This window comes from Plasmodium brasilianum, chromosome 5, assembly GCF_023973825.1.
Source record: "Plasmodium brasilianum strain Bolivian I chromosome 5, whole genome shotgun sequence".
Classification (NCBI taxonomy): Eukaryota; Apicomplexa; class Aconoidasida; order Haemosporida; family Plasmodiidae; genus Plasmodium; species Plasmodium brasilianum.
Window position 1 is genome coordinate 646007 of NC_090118.1, and position 16516 is coordinate 662522.

The window sequence follows — 16516 nt, forward strand, 5'->3', positions numbered from 1 at the left end:
CTTTTCTTTTTTTTTTTTTTTTCTTAGAATTCAAAAGCGTACTTATAAAAATTAATGGAAAAAGATGATCAGCAAAAATTCATATTTTTATTATTTGCAAATTTTTTATCCTAAATTGGTAAACTTAAGGGGGATAGGACTAGAACACAAAAATATTGTAATATATAGGAGGCACATAACATATATAAAAATATGCATTCAATTATTATATTATATTACAAAAAATGCGCAGCAATTAAAATCCCTTGAAACATGAAAAAAAAAAAATTAAATAAAATAAAAAACTACTATTAAATATGGAGCTATCAGGCTTTTATTAATATCAAGTGTACTTTATAATCTTTGCTTGTATTCTAATTAAAACCTATTAAATCTTAAATCATCTTATATAAATATTACAAATGAATAAACTCCACACGGTTTTACTTACTACTGTCTCGTCGGATTTATTTAAAATATATATTTTACTTTATAATATTATTACATATATATAAATATATATATATATATATATCTATAAGCATAATGCCATATATATTATATATTACAAGGTAAAATATATATTAAAATAACTTGAACCTATATAAACTATAACATGCTAGTAGTAGTATTATATAAATTTAAAACTAAAACTATCGAATTATAAAAAGTGAGTCGAAAAAAAAAAATATAAGATCATAATAAGAAGTTATTTCAAAAAAAAAATACAAAATGATTTATATATATATTATATATATATATATATATATATATATAACACGATTTTTTCAATTAAATTTTATTTTTTTTTAATTCTTGAAAAATGAAAAACAATAAAAATTAAGATATACTTGAAAAAATAAAAAATTTGTTCGATATATTTATTACTTTATTATATATATATATATATATATATATACAATATAATAAATATTTTAAGGAATAATTCTTATTTATTATTTTCTTTTTAAAATTTTACTGGCATTTTTTTTTTTTTTTTCAAGTTCGTAAAAGAATGTTATTCTACGATAATTTTTGTAAAAATATTATTTTTTTTATTTTTATTTATATATTATATATATGTAAATATATACATATATATATATATAATAATATTTTGTTTTATTTTTTATGCACTATTGTCCAATTTTGTTGTTTTCTTTCATCTCACATTTACGTCATCATATATGTTATATATAATACATGTATGTATAAATAATGAAATAAACCTAAAATACATTAAATCTAGTCAAATTTTTTGAATCCAATTGAAATTCGTACCGCATTTAGAAGCAATAAAATTTACGTATTTACCCTTTTAACATCATTACCAATTTGTACTATATTATTTTTTGCATTATTTTTTTATCCTTTGTTAATAATTTTATACAAATTTGTACAATTTTTTGTTATATTATTTCCCCTATTGTTTTATTTTTTTTTTTGTTATATTATATCTCCCCACTTTTAACGCCGTTGTAGATACCACAGAAATAATTTTTCTTATTTTGTAATTTTACAATAATGCATTTTATTCTTAATTTTATAACACGTACAAGTCTTAAAAAGGCAAATTGCTCTTTGCAATTATAGTACTAGGAGTAGAAAATTATTAGTAGTGTTAATGCTACAACGAAACATAGTCGTTACTGGGGTACAGTATTGTAGAAGTAAAATATAATAGCAAGTAGTAGTACTAGAGTAGTATATTATAATTCTGGTCGTTCTAAATAACAGTAATTTATATCTAATGTCTTAAAGAAAAGGAAAAAAGAAAGAGACCAACTAAAATTTTTAAATGTTTATTTGGTTTTTGTTTTAGTTTTACTTTTTTGTCCTGTTTTTTTTATATTTAAAAAAGTAGAATATTTTATTTGCTTAAATTGTTTAAGAAACATTTTACTAATAAATTTTTGTTATAATTTATAATCATTTTTCAGAATTTGCAATTTTATTTTTTTCCTTTAAGTAGTAACATGCGCATAAAATATTATTAAGTAATTTTATAATTTATTCCTGAATCCAAAGTTTGTTCTAATGTTGTTGGGGTCTCTGCAATTTAACAAAATTATGCACAAAAACTATGCATAAATTATACTTAAGTATTCGTAAATATACGTAAATTATATATATATATATATATATATATTATTTATTCATTCCTTCAGTAGCAGAAAAAAATTTATCATTTGTTTTTGTAAAAAGAAATGAAATGAAAATTAGTAGAAACAAATTATCATTCCTTCAATGAGGAAAAAAAAAAAAAAAAAGGTGGTTTATTTTTTTTTATTTTTTTTTTTTTTTTACCTGATACGTGCACGTCACTTTTTATTTTTCAATAAATCTGTTCAGAAACTTTCATTTTTGAAACGTCCAAAATAAATGGTATGTTATATTTTTTTAGTCAATATTTTTTTTTTTCCCTATATATATATATATGTATTTTATATATTATATATTATATATAATATATTTTACCCCTCTTTATGCGTGATGGTTCGTTCTGCATTTTTATTACGTAAAATGTAAAAATGAAAATAAAAAAGGGAAAGTGGAAAGTGGAAAGGGAAAGGGAAAGGGAAAGGGAAAGGGAAAGGGAAAGAAAAGGCGTAAAAGACAAAGCATAAAAGATTAAAAACAAAAAAAAAAAAAATTTGTACTGGTGCATAACAAAATGCTCACAAAATTGCTACGAATTTTGTGACAAAAAGAATTTTTTGGAATGTTTAAAATGATAAATATTATGAACTGTTCAGGAAAAATATAGCTTTCAATAATTTTCACATATAATTATTGAAGGTTTTATACGTACGTACATATACATATATATATATATATATATATTAGCCCTTTTCAAAAAAAAAAATATACATTTCTCCAAGTTCTGAATATTTTTATAAAATTAACGGGGTCGTTTACTCTTACGGTAAAGGTTATCATTTTTGCGGGTTTTATATTTTGAACTGATATGTACGAAAAAGTAAAAAATAAAATATATCGAATTATAACAAATGAAAAAAAAAAAAATAAAATATATCGAATTATAACAAATGGAATAAAAAAAAAAAAAAATAAAATAAAATAGAAGAAATAAAATAAAAAAAATAAAGTTAAATATGGCCGTGTAACATTTTATTATGCATTTTAATATAAAAATGTGGCGGCAAACAGAGAGAAAACATGAAACTGCTCTCATCTCTTTTTCATCAAAAGTATGTGCAAATTTTCCAGGTAATTTACCATTATCCTTTTTCTTGTCTGTTCATGCTTATCATATATGCAGGTGCGTGTCTATTAAAATTTGCACAGCGATTATGCTAGCAACTGGCAGATAACATCTTCCATTTATCTGTTAACACGTTAAACTGCCTCCTTTTTTCTTCTTATATATATACCTTTATTTAAAACTTCATGATAAGCAAGCCGCAAATATAATAAATGGAGGAATACAAAAAAAAAAGGCGCTGAATGAAATTTTTAGCATTGAATGTTTTAAAAATTATCCAAAAAAAGAAAGGGAAACAGTATACATCCATATGTGCACACATGTATACATATACATATATACAAAAATATTTACACACATATACACACACATATATATACATATATGTATATATATATGTATATTTCCCTCCCGCTATATGCCTTTTCCTTTGTTCATAATATAATTGAAAAACCCTCCCGCTATATGCCTTTTCCTTTGTTCATAATATAATTGAAAAAAGTTAAAGGTATCATAGGAGGGACATGCACAATTCGAACGACCATCAATTTGTTGATTATATAAAGAGTTTTTAAGTTTTGTAAAAAAATATATTTATTTAAAAGTTATGACCTGGTCAGAAATTTTTGAATAATATAATTGGAACTGAGATAGGGCTAGTAAGTACAGCAGCTATCATACTTTAAAAAAATGAAATCGAAATGAAATGAATTATTCCTTTTCTTACTATTTCTTACCTTTTCTTACTATTTCTTACCTTTTCTTACCTTTTCTTACCATTTCTTACCATTTCTTACCATTTCTTACCTTTTTTCTTTTTTGTAAAAACATCAAAAATTATTTGAAAATATGAAATATCTGTTTTTATTTTTTCTATAAGCATTTGCTAATAGAGAGAAATACACCATACGAAAAATGCAACATTAATATAATCAAACTGTTAATGTAAAAATAAATTGTACAATATTACATATACCAGTTATGTTTATAAAAAAAGTTACTACAAGATTAGTAGCAATGGATTAATTAAAAAATATATTGTAAAAACCTGAAGAGAGCAAAAATGGAAATGTAAAAATAGCTTTCCCTCAACATGTACTATAAATTGCACACATAATATATCTGCGTACTGCCAATGATTGTTCATCATAAGCCTATATAAAACTAAAATGGAAAAATGATTGCTAATATTTATTCGAAAATTGTTGAAGCTAGTAGTGCTATTAGTTTTAAGAACTTAAAAGGATGCATATCGTTGTACGAGTAACATATAAAAACAGCAAAGACAACATTCCGAATGACATAAAAAAAAAAAAAAAAAAAAAAAAAAAAAAAAAAAAAAAGGAAAACTACATTCATGTAACAGACTTAATTAACAATTACAAATTACAAAAATATAGTACTATGAATAAAAACATTAAGAAAAAAAATAAAGTAAATTTTAAGTAAGCACAAACTTACGAATATCTAGTTACTCTTAAAATATACGGCTAAACCATACGAGTACGGAATTTTAACGAAGAACAAAAAAGTACATACATGTAACGTCCTTAAGGCAGAAAAAGGTAAAGTCATTATAAATATATATTTTTTCTGTACATATGTTACAGAATATTACTTGTACGAATACAGTACATATAATATTAGTATGTATGTACCTTTTTTTCCCATTATTTTTCTTTTCTTTTTCTTATCTTTTTCTTATCTTTTTCTTATCTTTTTCTTATCTTTTTTTTATCTTTTTTTTATCTTTTTTTTATCTTTTTCTTATATATTTTTTATCTTTTTCTTATCTTTTTCTTTTTCCTTTTCTTATCTTTTTCTCATTTTTTTCTTTTTCTTTTTCTTATTTTATTATGTTCAGTAACTCTGCGTAAAAGTTTAACAAACAATGACGTATTAAGCAATAGAAAATTTTGGAAAAATTTTTTTTTACGTGTTGTACCATTCTTGTATTAAATTTGACCAGGCCAATGCATATGATTTTAACACAGCATAAATTTATATACATAAGCATATATACATATATATTCATACGTACATATTTATATATATTTCTAAAACATAAGCTTAAACATGTATAAAGACAAAAAAAGAAAAAAAAAAAAGCTTCATTTAATATAACGACAAGTATAAGAAGAAAAATGAGCTTTACAAATTTTTTAAAATAAACAAAAACATATATATATTTATGTAAGTACACATGCGTACATTATATACTCATATATTTATATATACATACTGGTATGTACACGTACATACATAATGCCGTGAACACCATCAGAAAATTGTCGTTCGAAAATTTAAGTACACGTATTATAAGGAAAAAAAAAAAAAAAAAAAAGGAACTATTGGCAGCGTGTTATATATATAATTATTTATCATTTTACTTTTCTCTCTCTCTCTCTCTCTATATATTTATATATATATATATATATGTATTTATTATATTTATACGCGCGCGGTAACATTCATTTTGTGTCGTCCTTTTTATTTTTCCTTTTTGTAGGATGATATATTTTTGCTTATTTTGCCGTAAGTACATATTATGCGTGTATTTATGATGGACTTAAAAGTATATTTTAATTGGGTATTTCATTCTTATTTATTTATAATATATTTATGCATATGTATGCATTTATTTATATAAATACATACGTACATGTATATATATACTTATATTATGTGCCCCCTTTTTTAATTTTATTTTTATGACTGTTCAGGTTTGTACATATTTTTTGTTCATTAAAAGAAAACATTTTAATGCATATCTTTTAAGAATTGACTATTTTTATAATGCTCTTTTTTTTTTTTCTTTTTTTTAAATTATTAATGGTATACTTTTTTTCTATATGTTATATTGGTACACGAATTTTTGTATACCATGTATATATATATATATATATATATATACATATATGCATGAACATACACGCGCAAACATACGTATGTACATGTGCACGTATACACGCATAAACATATACATAAACATATACATAAACATATACATAAACATATACATAAACATATACATAAATATATACATAAATATATACATATACATATGCACGTTCTTGCTTATATTCCAATGAAATTTTGGGGGCAAATGGGTATATTTTTGCAATTATAAGAAAGTACGTTTTATAAATTTCAACATAAAAACATGAACATAATAGCACCTATGAGTAAAATTTGAAGGGTCATTCCCTTTACGTCTTTGTATATATATCGATATTGGATACGTTTGCAAGTGGCTCTCTTTTACGTTACCATTTGCGTGGACAAATATACGTGCGAACGGGCAAACTTGAATGCGTGAGTGCGTGCGCACATGCATACATACATGTATGAATGTATGCATGTAAATACGCATCGCTTTTGTTCTTTTGAAGTAATTCTTGTTAATTTGCTCAAAAGTTCGTCCCACGTTAAAAAATACATACATCGTGCGCACATATGGTACATATATACATACGCATGTACTTACACATATACATGTACGTATACATATACATGTACGTATACATATACATGTACTTATACATATACATGTACTTATACATATACATGTACGTATACATATACATGTACTTATACATATACATGTACTTACACATATACATGTACGTATACATATACATGTACGTATACATATACATATGTGTATGTACATAAATTAGCGTACATATCCTCACGTATTCATTTGCTCGTACATACGTGCATACATTTACTGACCCCTGCTACCTGACCAGTTCCAAAAGAATGGAAACACCAAAAGAAGTTTTAGAAAAAGCAGAAATCGAAGCGTCAAGTAAAGAACAACCAAGTGGAGGGAAGAACGAGAAAAAACCAGTCAACTTAAAAAAAAATAAAAAAAGAGTATCTGTTAAAAAGTCCAAAAAAAAAGCATCTAATTCTTTGAAGAACAGCCAAAAGAATATTACAAAAATGAATCAAAACATGTCTACTACTAATTCAAATATGTTGGCTGTGTGCCCACCGCCTCCTCCTCCTCCTCCTCCACCTCCACCTGTAACAAAACAAAACACAGAAACATGGAAGTACAGGAAAAATGCAAATATGAATCACAATAATAGCCATAACATGAACTGTAATCCGATTTGTAGCGCTAACAATAATGCTAACTATAACTCCAGTTATAATGCTAACTATAATACCAGCCGTAACACTAACTGTAATCCTAATGTGAATTCTAACCCCAACCTGAACGTTAGTCATAACCCTAATATGAACCTGCATCCGAACCACCATATATTAAGTCAACCGAGTTATAATCACAGCCCAAGCTTAAGTTATCCACAGACCCCTCCACTTGTTCGTACACACCCGAAACACGCTATGAATAATACAAATATACCAAGTTATGAACCAAGTATACATATAAAACCTCCTGATGCTAATATAAGTAGTGTGCTATATAGTAGCAACATGCTAAACAGTAGTAACATACCAAACAGTAGTAACATACCAAACAGTAGTAACATACCAAACAGTAGTAACATACCAAACAGTAGTAACATACCAAACAGTAGTAACATGCCAAACAGTAATAGCATATCAAACAGTAGTGGTATGCTCATGAATGCAAATCTTCAATCAAATATATACTATAGTAACAATACTAAAAAAAATTATAATATGAATAATTTAACAGAACCAGACAGTTATATGTCTACTCCAATATTGAGGCCTGCTCCACAGCATGATAGTAGTAACACTGTTAATATAAATATGGAAAAAAAAAATAGCTTTATATCAAATAGTTTTATGCATCAACATATTAATGACTATTCATACATAGATATACAACAGCAAAATAATAGTAGTAACAGTAAAAAAATGTCTTTCCCGACAATTGTAAAACCGAACTATTCAAACATGCATACTCCAGAAGCTTCCAGTTATTATATTTTGAAACCTCCATGTGATTTGGGTACGAAAAGTTTCCCAAGTGCTCTTATCTGCTTGAATATATGTCTGTATGCGTATATGCATATGTACATGTACATAAATTATACAAATATATGGAACTGCGCACAATAATATTATATTTCGCCTATCCGCCAATCCACGCTTTCTTTTTTTTTGTTTGCAGCCCTAACGAAACCTTCGCAAAATCAGCTGCGCCCAAATGAATACAACGATGAAAAAATAATATGTTCAAATTACCAGAATAGCATTGAAGAGAATAATAATATACCCAAATATTTTCAGCCGAGAAATTTTGTTAACGAACCTAGTAATAGAGAACATATATGTTTTTGTGTTTACGCCTACGTGAATTGGTTTTAGTCCTTTTGCTTATTCAGATGTATACGCAGATTCCTATCTGTTCCTTTGTTTACCCGTATATGTGTTTGTCCAAATTATGAATAATAATGCCAATTTTTTTTTTCATCTTTTAATAGGTTTAAATGTATGGGGAAATAACATGAATACCCCTGTACCCAACAACATGTACGACAATGTAGTTAATGTGAAATATCAGATATGTAAGAAAAGCTTCTTTTTTTTTCCATTTATATTTTAATTATGTTTCTCATTTATGCTTTTTTTTTTTTTTTTTTCTCTTGTTAACATTGTGCAGATTGAACGCCTATGTATATATTTTTACTTTTACAAGTTTAATTACGTATATTAACGTGCTTTATTCGTATTTTTTTTTTTTTTTTTTTTTTTTTAAGACGATCAAAATATTGACAAATCCAAGTACAAGTACAAAGAGAAAGTTCTTAGGATGAACAATCCGTCCTATGATAAGAAGCCCCATAATATAATCGTTACAAATGTTAGATATACCTTATTTGTTTATTTATTCGCGCATTTTATATATTTTATTTTTGTTACATGTATTTCTCTTTTATGTTTATTTTTATTTTAAATTTTTTGCAATCGAGGATCCCTATATTTGCTTATAATCATGTATGTATGTATGTGTGCATAGTTATATATATACGTGCGCACGTCTTCTTATTTTTATGATAGATACCAAAAAACTTAAGTTCGAGGGAAATTTTGGAAACGTTCAGATGTATGGGAAATGTGTTGCGAGCAGATATTATGCTGACAAGCAAGGTATATATATATATATTTTTTTTTTTTTTAATTGCTAGTACATGTTTTTTTTTTTTTTTTTAATTGCTAGTACATGTTTTTTGTTATTTTTTTAATTATACACGTTTTTTGCAATTTTTTTAATTACATGTACATGTAATTTTTTTATTTTTTTTAATTTCGTCTACATGTTTCTTATTCGTTTTTCGCAGGGTGAACATTCAGGTTGCGCGTGCATAACATTTCCCGACTTGGAATCAGCCGCCCTAGCAGCCAGTAATAAAATTATAACAAAACCTGAGACACAAAACAAGAAATTGAGCGTCATATTAACGGAAACGTGTATCGTATTATGACTGTGTGTGTGTGTGTGTTTGTTTGCATGTATGTACGCATGTATGTACATGTGCATAAATGTGTAAATTATTTCTTTTTTTTTCATCTCAAGGTCGATATGATGGTGGCACGTTAAATAATCAGAAAATAAAGGTGTTTGTAGAATAAGGTGTAACATAAAAAAATACTAATTTGTGTCGTGTAGATTTGTATGTGGATTTGTGTGCGGTTATATATATGTATAGATGTATTTGTGTGTAGATATATATGTGTCCGTATGTATGTGTATGAATATATATGTATCGGTGTATATGTGTATGGATATATATGTATGAGTGTATTTTTGTGTAGATATATATGTATCGGTGTATATGTTTATGGATATATATGTATGGATGTACATGCATGTGGATATATTTGTGGGGATATACAAATGTTTATACATGTTTGTATATGTGTGCATTTGCAAGTTCTTCTGTATTTTTAATAAGAAAATTTTTGAAACACAGATATCACCAATTTGTATGACTGTTTTTAAAATCTTTCCAGTTCATATACGGATCATATTGAAAGAGCATTGCATTTGCTTACTTACATATTTTTAATTATTTTAATTATACTTAAATAATGACGATAGTAATTGTGGAGAGTCGCAAGTATAAACGTGCTCCTTAACCTGTATACTATTGCTATGGTATTTGGATTGTGTAATTACATAAACCCATGATATGATATTACCCATATGTGGCTCTATATATTGATATACATATATATATATACACTTTTATTTGTATACGCGTTTATATGTATATATATATGTGAATACGCATATGTGTACGCACACTTCCAGGTACATATACGTACATACATACATATTTATACATATATATATATATATATATATATATGATTGCCTATATAGAGTCACATCCTTACGCACGTAATATTATATATATATATATATATATCAGTATTATTTCTCTTTTTTTTTTAATATATTATTTTTTTTTTTTTTCGTATCTGTGAAAAAGCAAAATTAGTAAATGTTTATTTACTCATTTTTATTTACATTAATTGTGCATGTCTTCGAAGATGATATTATTAATGTCATATAGCTGAATTTACTTTATGAACTTATTTATTTTATATTAATATTTTGAGCATTTTAAATTATTTGGTGCCTTTTAATTTTTTTATTTTTATCTATTGTATTTAATTATATGGTTATGAAGCATGAAAGGGAAAAAGCAAAAAGTAGCTAACGAGGACTTTAGGTCTGTACATATTTATATGTGCATTTATATATATAATAAATACATTCGTAAATGTGTATGTAAGTTTATGTATACGTAAATATTATGTGTTTGTATGTGTGTGTGTATGCACGTATGTATGTATGCATTTTTTTTTTTTTTTACTGGACAATGAAAAAATCGCACTTACACACATAATAATATTCAAGCCTATAAACAAACTAATTCACACCTGTATTAATTTAATTTAGTTTACACAAACTGTTTAGAGCTCCACGCATTTAAGCACCCCCTGTGTATCATATGTGTGTATATATAATATATGTAATGCACATATTCATGTGTATATATGTATTTTTTTTTTTTTGCATTATTTTAAAAATAAGTAATCTCATTATTTCCCGTTAGTATATATTCTCTTTCCATCTTAATTTGTTCCTTCTCAAACATAACTACCTTTTTTTCTCTTCATGTTTGTACGTAGTTCTGCATGAAAAATCGAAACGCTAGTAATTTTAGTTGAGTGTATAAGTTTTATAAAATACATTATAATGTACTCTTCATGTTATCTGAGATTAGGTAATATATTACATTCGTTCTAACAGAACTAAATGGTCGCTATAGTCTACTTAAAGGTGTAATGTAAAAAAGAAAAGGAGCATAACATAGTACAACATAGTACAACATAGTACAACATAGAACAACATTGCACAACATAGAACAACGTAACGGGAAAAATATTCTTGTCCCACTAATTTATTAGCCTGTTAATTTTAATTTTTTTTTTTTTGTATTATTCGTATTTGCGTTCAGTACTGTTTTAAATACATACATTTTTTATAATTATTTCACTTTACATTTGCCCTTTCCTTTTCCTATTATCTTTTCTTTTCGTTTTCTTTTCGTTTTCTTTTCGTTTTCTTTTCGTTTTCTTTTCGTTTTCTTTTCGTTTCGTTTCATTTTTTTTTTTTTTTTTTTTTTTTTTTTCTTTTATTGTTTTAATATTACTATATCCACTATTTGAAGGTGACAAACATCTCCGAATGAATAAGGGGATGTGTATTTATTTGTTCTGCATATTTAGACAAATCGTCTTCATTTTAGTCCATTATGTATTTTAATATGCACATTCTTTTTTTTCTTTTTTTTACCTACTTGACAGGCTTCTAAACAGTAATATTTGCTTAAATTCAGATACCATCGCATATGTATTAATTATGTGTATGTACGTACGTGTGCTTAATTACGTATACATGTGTATGCGTACGTGTATAATATAAATATAAATTTGTTTGAAAATAATTTATTTATGCTACTTGACAACCACGGGGTATGTTCAACGAAGGGCATAAACCACTCCCCTATTATTCGAACCCCCGTATGTTCAAAATTATATATGTGCATGCGTGTGTAGATATATATACATATGCTTATACACACATACGTACATATATTTATATTTTTATATGTGCATATTCAAGTATATAAATATGCAAATCGTCGTAAATATACTGTGTATGGCATAGTTACATATGCAGCTTTTCTTTCATACATTTACTCGGTTGTTGCTGCAGGAAAATTCGATAATTTTAAATCATTACCTATGCAAATAAGCGTATGTGCATGTGGACGTATATATGCATACATATATATATATATATATATATGTATATATATATATATGTGTGTGTGTATAGCGTGGACGTGCGCATTTTACATGTCGTGCGTTTCTTAGGCTTCACGATGAAAAAGGCAAGTCGACTCAACAAAAGGTAAAGGAAGTATTCAGGTGTACATATATGTACAAACATGTATATACATACGTATTCAAATGTATAAATATATACATATGTATAATGTTTCCCAGTTCCTTTTTCCAATTATAATTAAAGGTTTCAGTCATTACTTTTTTTTTTTTTTTTTCTTTTTTTTTTTTGGTTTTAATCTTCAAAACAACAATTTTAAATAGTAGGTTCTTGCAATCATGTTATATTCATTTTATATGAATTCTTATAGGGTAAAAAATAAAAAATTACTAAATGGGAAAATTTTTGAACATGCATTAACAAAGGGTATTTTTTTTTTTTTTTTTTTTTTTTTTTTTTTTTTTTTTTTTTTTTTTTTTGCTTTTCTTTCAATTCAATATTAGCAATAATAGTTTTATACAAAAAAATGTACAAAAACGACAAAATAAAATAGTAACATCAATTAAGTAGCTAGGTGGCTATAAGTGGGAAAAAATACATGTACACATAAAATTTACAGCTGTTCATTAGTATGATAACTACTGTATAAAAATATGCATTTATTAAATATATATTACATTAAGTATATGTGTACTCACACGTATGGTGATATATGTACACACATAATACACATGCATACACAGATGTGTGCATATATGTACAAACACTTGTATATATACACTTAAACCAATATTACATACATATTATCGGACGACACTAAAATACTCTTTTTTTGACAAAGAGTTATCCTTAAAGCTTTATGAAAATAATAAAAACTATTATTAAAAAGGGAAAAAAAAATTAAGCATCAAATAAATGTAAAAAGAGAATAGATCAAATGGGAGAAAATATTAATGTACTTTTAATTTTTTTTTTTTTTTTTTTTTTTTTTTTTTATTTGTTTTTCTTCTAACATATCATAAATAGGGCAGTCTCCTTTTCGAATACATATCCACTCCCCTCCCCTTTTTTTTTCTTCATGCAGGAACATATATAAACTTTTTCCGTTTACAAAAAAAAAAGAAAAAAGAACAATCAAAAAGAAAATTACATATATATATATATATATATATATATATACCTATATGTTTCAAATTAAACGCGCACCTCATGAATTCATTAATTACTATTCTGTTTATATTTGTTTGAATATAATTAAAATTTACGTGTACGGGTTATAATTTATGCAACTGTTCCCCGAAAATAGAAGAGCGCCAACATTTGTTTTATTTTATTCTTTTAATATAAAAGATAATTAAAAAAGTTCCCCTATAATAAACACGTACGCGTGTTATAAGCATTTACATGCATGTATTTTTGCACGTACGAAAGTACTTACGTATATGCATACATATAATAGTATATACCCCTTATTTCAATCTGGGATGTCCTTCCGCTATTTTTGTTTAAAATATATATATGTACACGTACATACGTACATACGTACATACGTACATACATACATACATACATGTATATGTATATGTATACATTTGCGCACTGCCGAATTTTATATATTCATATATACAAATTGAATACGTTGTTGCATAACCCTTCCCATTTTGTTATAGAGAAAAATTTTGTACTAAAAATATAAGGTAAAATATATACGTAAAAAATGTACATAAAAAAAATATATATATATATATATATATATATACAAAAAGTACACTACATTGTATTATATGTACTAACGAACACATACGTTTACGTGAATTCGTGTAAGTTGTATTTATTTTAAAATTTTAATGTTTACGTCAATTTTAATGTTAAATTTTAATTTTTACGTTAATTTTAATTTTTAAGTTAATTATAATTTTTACGTTAATTTTAACGTTAATTTTAATTTTAACGTTAATTTTAATTTTTTTTTTTTTTTTTAAGAAATTACAAAATTTTGAAAGCTGAAGTTGCAAAATTAAAGGCCGTAATTATATGAACAGTACATACATATATACATATATATTTATATACATATATATTTATATACATATATATTTATATACATATATATTTATATACATATATATTTATATACATATATATTTATATACATATACATACGTACATATATATAAGGTAAAAATGGGAGCATATAAGTACATTCAGGAAATATGGAAAAAAAAGCAGTCCGATGCAATGCATTTTTTATTGCGTATTAGGACCTGGGAGTACAGGTAAAATATTATAAGAGCAAAGGCAACAGCTGTATACATAAAATATGTTTGCTTGGGCTTGTGAAGTGTTTGCATGATTTATCATTTGATGCGCGGGCGTATGATTGTATATAGCATATAGCAAACAGTTATACATGTATATGTACTTATATATATATATATATATACATATGGTGTGTAGTGCGAAATGGCAGGAAGGGCCTCTTCTTCCTTTTAACCACTTGCAAATGTCGTTTTGCAAGGAGAGAACAAATTATACATGCTTGAAAACACATGTGCATATTTTTGTACGCTTTTTTTGCACTCTTGTTAAGGCAACTACCAGTTGTGCACCGGGTGTCGAGACCGAGCAGACCCGACAAGGCAAGGAGATTAGGATATAAAGCAATTCAAGGATTCGTAATATATCGTGTAAGAGTTAGAAGAGGAGATAGAAAGAAGAGAGTAAGGAAAGGTGTAGTCCATGGGAAACCAAAACATCAAGGTGTACATAAACAAAAATCAAAAAGAAATTTAAGAAGCGTTGCAGAGGGAAAAGTTGGGAAGAGTATATGTGGAAATTTACGTGTATTAAATAGTTATTGGGTTGGTCAAGATGCTGTATATAAATATTTTGAAGTTATACTAGTAGACCCTATGCATAATGCTATAAGAAATAATGCAAAAATTAATTGGATTTGTAATCCTGTGCATAAGCATAGAGAATTAAGAGGTTTAACATCGGCAGGGAAAAAATATAGAGGACTACGTGTTAAGGGTCACCTATCATCAAAGAGTAGACCATCTGTTAGAGCTAACTGGAAGAGAAGGCAATTAATAAAATTGAGGAAATGCCGATAAACAACTACTGGACAATGAATGCAGAGCGGGATGGGAAACTAATTTCGTATTTTCCCGTTCCCGCCCAAGCGGGGTAGCTGCTGGGGGAAGAAGAGCAAATGAGTAAAGTGGCTTGTGTGCACGCATATGTACAGACATACGTATATATATACATATGTGCACACATACATACATACGTACATGCATTCATGTATATATATATATATAATATATATATATATATATATATATATATATATATTTATATATTTATGCGTACACGTGTGCGGATCTTTAGAACTGTGCTACATTTTACGTATAGCCAAAAAAAGACGAAAATTTCATGTTTAAACAGAAAAGTATTTCAAAACGGTATTATTGATGAAAATGCAAGAAAAAAAAAAAAAAAGAAAAAAAAAAAAGAGGTGACACCCAGAAGGGTAGTACTTAAGTGTATATGCGTGTGTGTGCAGATATTTATATGTACAATAAGTATGCATGCGCATGCACATATGCATTATCCCCCCTTTTGTTGCACCTTTTATTTGCTTAAAAGAAGGCACAGACTTTTTAATATACCGAAGAAATGAATTTTTTTTTTTAAATAGCGAAATAACCCCAGTGTAACGTGGCTGTGTTACGTATGTACGTGTGCACCTACACATACACATGTACAAACATATACATATACATATATATATATATATATATATATATAGATAGATATAGATATAGATATATACTTTTTAGCGCACACGACGCACGTAACGTGTGTGGAAAAATGCCTTTCGTCCTTCGAAAAGGTAATATAAATGCAATTGTCTGGATAAGTAAATACGAAAAAAAAAAAGTAACTTCTTTGAAAAAGGACCTTGCATGTTCAGAATAACTCTGTACTGTATACAT

At 26.3% G+C, this 16516-nt stretch overlaps 2 protein-coding genes across 2 annotated transcripts; both read left to right on the forward strand.

Moving 5' to 3' along the window:
• Positions 1-6967: 6967 nt before the first annotated feature.
• Positions 6968-9784, forward strand: MKS88_001406 (RNA-binding protein; the record flags this gene model as incomplete). The annotated part of the gene is made up of 7 exons (XM_067214327.1): positions 6968-8159; positions 8322-8465; positions 8635-8718; positions 8911-9014; positions 9212-9301; positions 9493-9622; positions 9729-9784. The coding sequence occupies 7 exons, from the start codon at positions 6968-6970 to the stop codon at positions 9782-9784; spliced, it is 1800 nt and encodes a 599-aa protein (XP_067074774.1).
• Positions 9785-14699: 4915 nt separating this feature from the next.
• On the forward strand, positions 14700-15631 carry MKS88_001407 (60S ribosomal protein L15; the record flags this gene model as incomplete). The annotated part of the gene is made up of 2 exons (XM_067214328.1): positions 14700-14791; positions 15106-15631. The coding sequence occupies 2 exons, from the start codon at positions 14700-14702 to the stop codon at positions 15629-15631; spliced, it is 618 nt and encodes a 205-aa protein (XP_067074775.1).
• Positions 15632-16516: the final 885 nt, after the last annotated feature.